Source organism: Propithecus coquereli, unplaced genomic scaffold (genome assembly GCF_000956105.1).
Source record: "Propithecus coquereli isolate 6110/MARCELLA unplaced genomic scaffold, Pcoq_1.0 Scaffold48, whole genome shotgun sequence".
NCBI lineage: Eukaryota > Metazoa > Chordata > Mammalia > Primates > Indriidae > Propithecus > Propithecus coquereli.
The window spans coordinates 7,222,301-7,225,462 of NW_012150618.1; the positions used below are offsets into that span (position 1 = coordinate 7,222,301).

The following is a 3,162-nucleotide window of genomic DNA, read 5'->3' on the forward strand; positions in this document are numbered from 1 at the left end:
GGTAACACTTTTCTTTCATATAGCCATTTAAATCTTATTCACAGAACAAATACATCAAAAAAGATATTTTTTAAAAAAAAGTTTTAATTAACAAATAAGACCGTGCTACTAGAGCTAGATAGATATACACATGACGGTGTGCATACGTAAAAGTGGACGCTTGCAGCCGCAGTGCTGATGGATAACATTTCCTCTTCTAATTTTTCATTATTTCACCTGCCCCTCCTCATACATCAGTTTTTTTATATAAATTTAAAAATAAGAATATGTTAGAAAGCTGAAGTCAGTACAAAAAAAAGGGCAAATCAGAACTCTTGAGCTGTTTCATCCTCAAATGAAATAATTTCATTTCAAACATACATTAAGTTCTTTCTGAAAAAGAAGAAAAAAAAGAAACTCTGCAAAACATAATTTTCTACCTTAGGATATCTTCTAACAAAGATACTCATACCTGCTGAGGTTTCTCTAAATTTGTCACTTGTCTTCTTTTTCCTCCATTTCCAAGGTTTAAAGATTTTACCAATGGTGGACAGTTTCCCCTTTCTCTTGAAGGGAGGTGTTTGGGAACCTGCTGTGGGGCCATCTGAGTTTGCTATAGAAGCTTTGTCCAGTCCGTCAACTGTACAAAGAAAAATAAAATCAGAAAAAGGTTGTCATAAAATTTGGAAACGACATCATCTATTTCTTCCTGGACCGTTAACAGTAAGCATGCCCACTATAATGAATCACAAATAAAGTTTATTTTGTCCCATTTCGCGGTTGGTAGGACTCCCCTGGTATCCATCAGTAAATCAATCAATCAATCAGACATTATAGCTCCCTTAGGAAATCATTTTGGGGAAAGAGAAAAGAAGCAAAACACTTACATAATAGGTGGGGCCAGACACATAAGGGTCTGTGAAACACAGCTGAATCCATCTGCAACAAGCACGTCAATATTTTGTGCAGAAATTGAGTATTCTAAGTATTCCTGAAATATCATGGTCCTCCAGAGGCTAGTTTGGCATTCTCAGTAATGAATATTACAGTTATGGTGTAGTTAAAACCATGGTTTCTCCTTCACAAAATATAATTTGGTGCCAAGAAGCTAAATTCTATTTTTACAATGCTAAAGTTATCTTTGGATTTCTATTACAAAATTTTCAGCTTCAAATAAACGGATAGTTATCACTAACAACAAGAAATATGTGGAAAATGTTGAGTATTCTGTGTATTAAAAACATAGCTTTGTACACCTTTACCATTTTATCAATCAGAAGAAAGGCACAAAATCTTAAGTTGTTTTGCACTATGTTCCAAGCAGAGGGGAGACAGCAATGACTTATATTACCCCAACTTTTGAATGCCAAAGAACTGGAAGCAGGCCAGAATGAATAAATTATAGTATTATTCACTCAATGAAACAGCTCGTAGCAATAATAATAATAATAATAAAAGAACCACTGATACATACAACAACACGAATGCAGCTCAAAAATATCGTGCTGAAAAAGTCATACAGAAAAGATTACATATTGTGTGGTTCTATTTATAGGAAGTTCTAAAATAGGCAAAATGAATTTATGGCAAGAAGAAGAAGAGGAAAAAGAGGAAGAAGAGGAAGGAGGAGAAGAAGAAAGAGGAGGAAGAGGAGGAAGAAGTGGAGGAAGAGGAAGAAGAAAAAATGAAAACAGTAGTTTCTTCTTAGAGTGAGAGGGAAGTAGGAATTAAATGAGAAGAGGCTTGAGGGAACTTCTGGGGGTGATGAAAATTATCTCAATAAGGATGGGATTATACAAAACTCATCAAATGGTAGTTGTGACTTTGTGCATTTCACTTTATATAAAATAAACAAATAGTGAAGTCTAATTAATGATAGGCATGCTGAAGTGTTTAGGGGTAAAGTGTACTGATGTCCATCAAAAATAACAAATGGACAGATAGATGGACTGATGAATAAATATTCAGTAAAGTAAAATATACCAAATGGTTAAGTGTTGAATACAAGTGGTGGATATGGGGGGAGGGAGTATAATTCTTTCATCTTCTCTGTATTTTTTAAACTTTCATCATATAATATTGGGAGAAAAAAGAATAAATAAAACCAAAACTTGAACAGCAAGGACTTCTGCTTCTGGGAAGATGGTGTAGAATTACTTTTTCCTATTCCTTTTGCTAAATTCAACTTAAAAAAAAGAAAACCCTGGATGTTATATATAAAATAAATATAAGAAGACTCTGCAAGGCGAGGGAAAGTAAGACCAGCCTGGGACTTCAGAACCTAAGAAACAACGTGGTGGTAAGATCCTTGGGTTTTCTTTTTGCCTCAAATATTCAAGACTTGCAGCAGAAGAAGTCAGAAACCTGGAAACACCAACAAGCATGGAAGTCAGCAACCCAGAAACGCTCATAGGCATAGAGCAAAAAAGCCTCAACAAACGTCTGCTCTCTCTAGCCACAAGACCAGGAAAGGGGCAGATCAGCAAGACAGAAAACTTTTAGACAATAACTGCTCTACTCCAGCCAAACACCACAGAAGAAACTGTGACCCCCTACACCAGCAAAGGCTGAGTGGAGATACTAGCCTTTCACCCTCATGAGGCTTGAACAAGTACCGCTAACATCCCTGCTAGACTGGTTTCAGAGAAGACTAAGTAGACAGCCAGGACTTTTATGCCTGGCAGCTGACAATGAAGTATCTTCCACATTATCAGTGGAGACGATGTAGGAAGTCTGGGCGTCCACCCCTACTCAGCAATAACTAGGCGTCTCCCCCCTCCCCCAATACAGAGAGGGTGTCAAGCCATTGCCCACCAGAACAAGACCACTCCCACTGTGACGTCAGGGAGACCATGTAGAGAGCTGGAGATTCCACCTATACTAAACAGTAACAAGGACACTCAGACATATACACAGCATGTTAATAGAGGACAAGTGAAGAACCAGAATTTCTACCTCCATGTGGGAGTGACAAGGTGACACCCACTGCTCCCCTTGCTAGAGAGGTGTCAGACAAAGTCAATTAAAACAAAAGGTTTCAAAAAGATCTAGAGTCACATAAAATAATAGAAAAATGTCCAAGTTTCAATCAAAAATCACTTGACACATCAAGAACCAGGAAAATCTCAAACTGAATTTTAAAAAAAGATAACAACAGACGCCAGCTCCTAAATCCCATTCCTC

General features: G+C 37.2%; 1 protein-coding gene across 2 annotated transcripts in view; it reads right to left on the reverse strand.

The window, feature by feature from the left end:
• The window catches only part of PHACTR2 (phosphatase and actin regulator 2), a 243,222-nt gene that overhangs the window by 137,615 nt on the left and 102,445 nt on the right, over window positions 1-3,162 (reverse strand). For both annotated transcript variants that reach the window (XM_012655529.1, XM_012655530.1), the window contains exon 2: window positions 452-619. In XM_012655529.1, coding sequence (XP_012510983.1) covers window positions 452-619 — 168 coding nt within the window. The remainder of the gene's footprint in view (window positions 1-451; window positions 620-3,162) is intronic.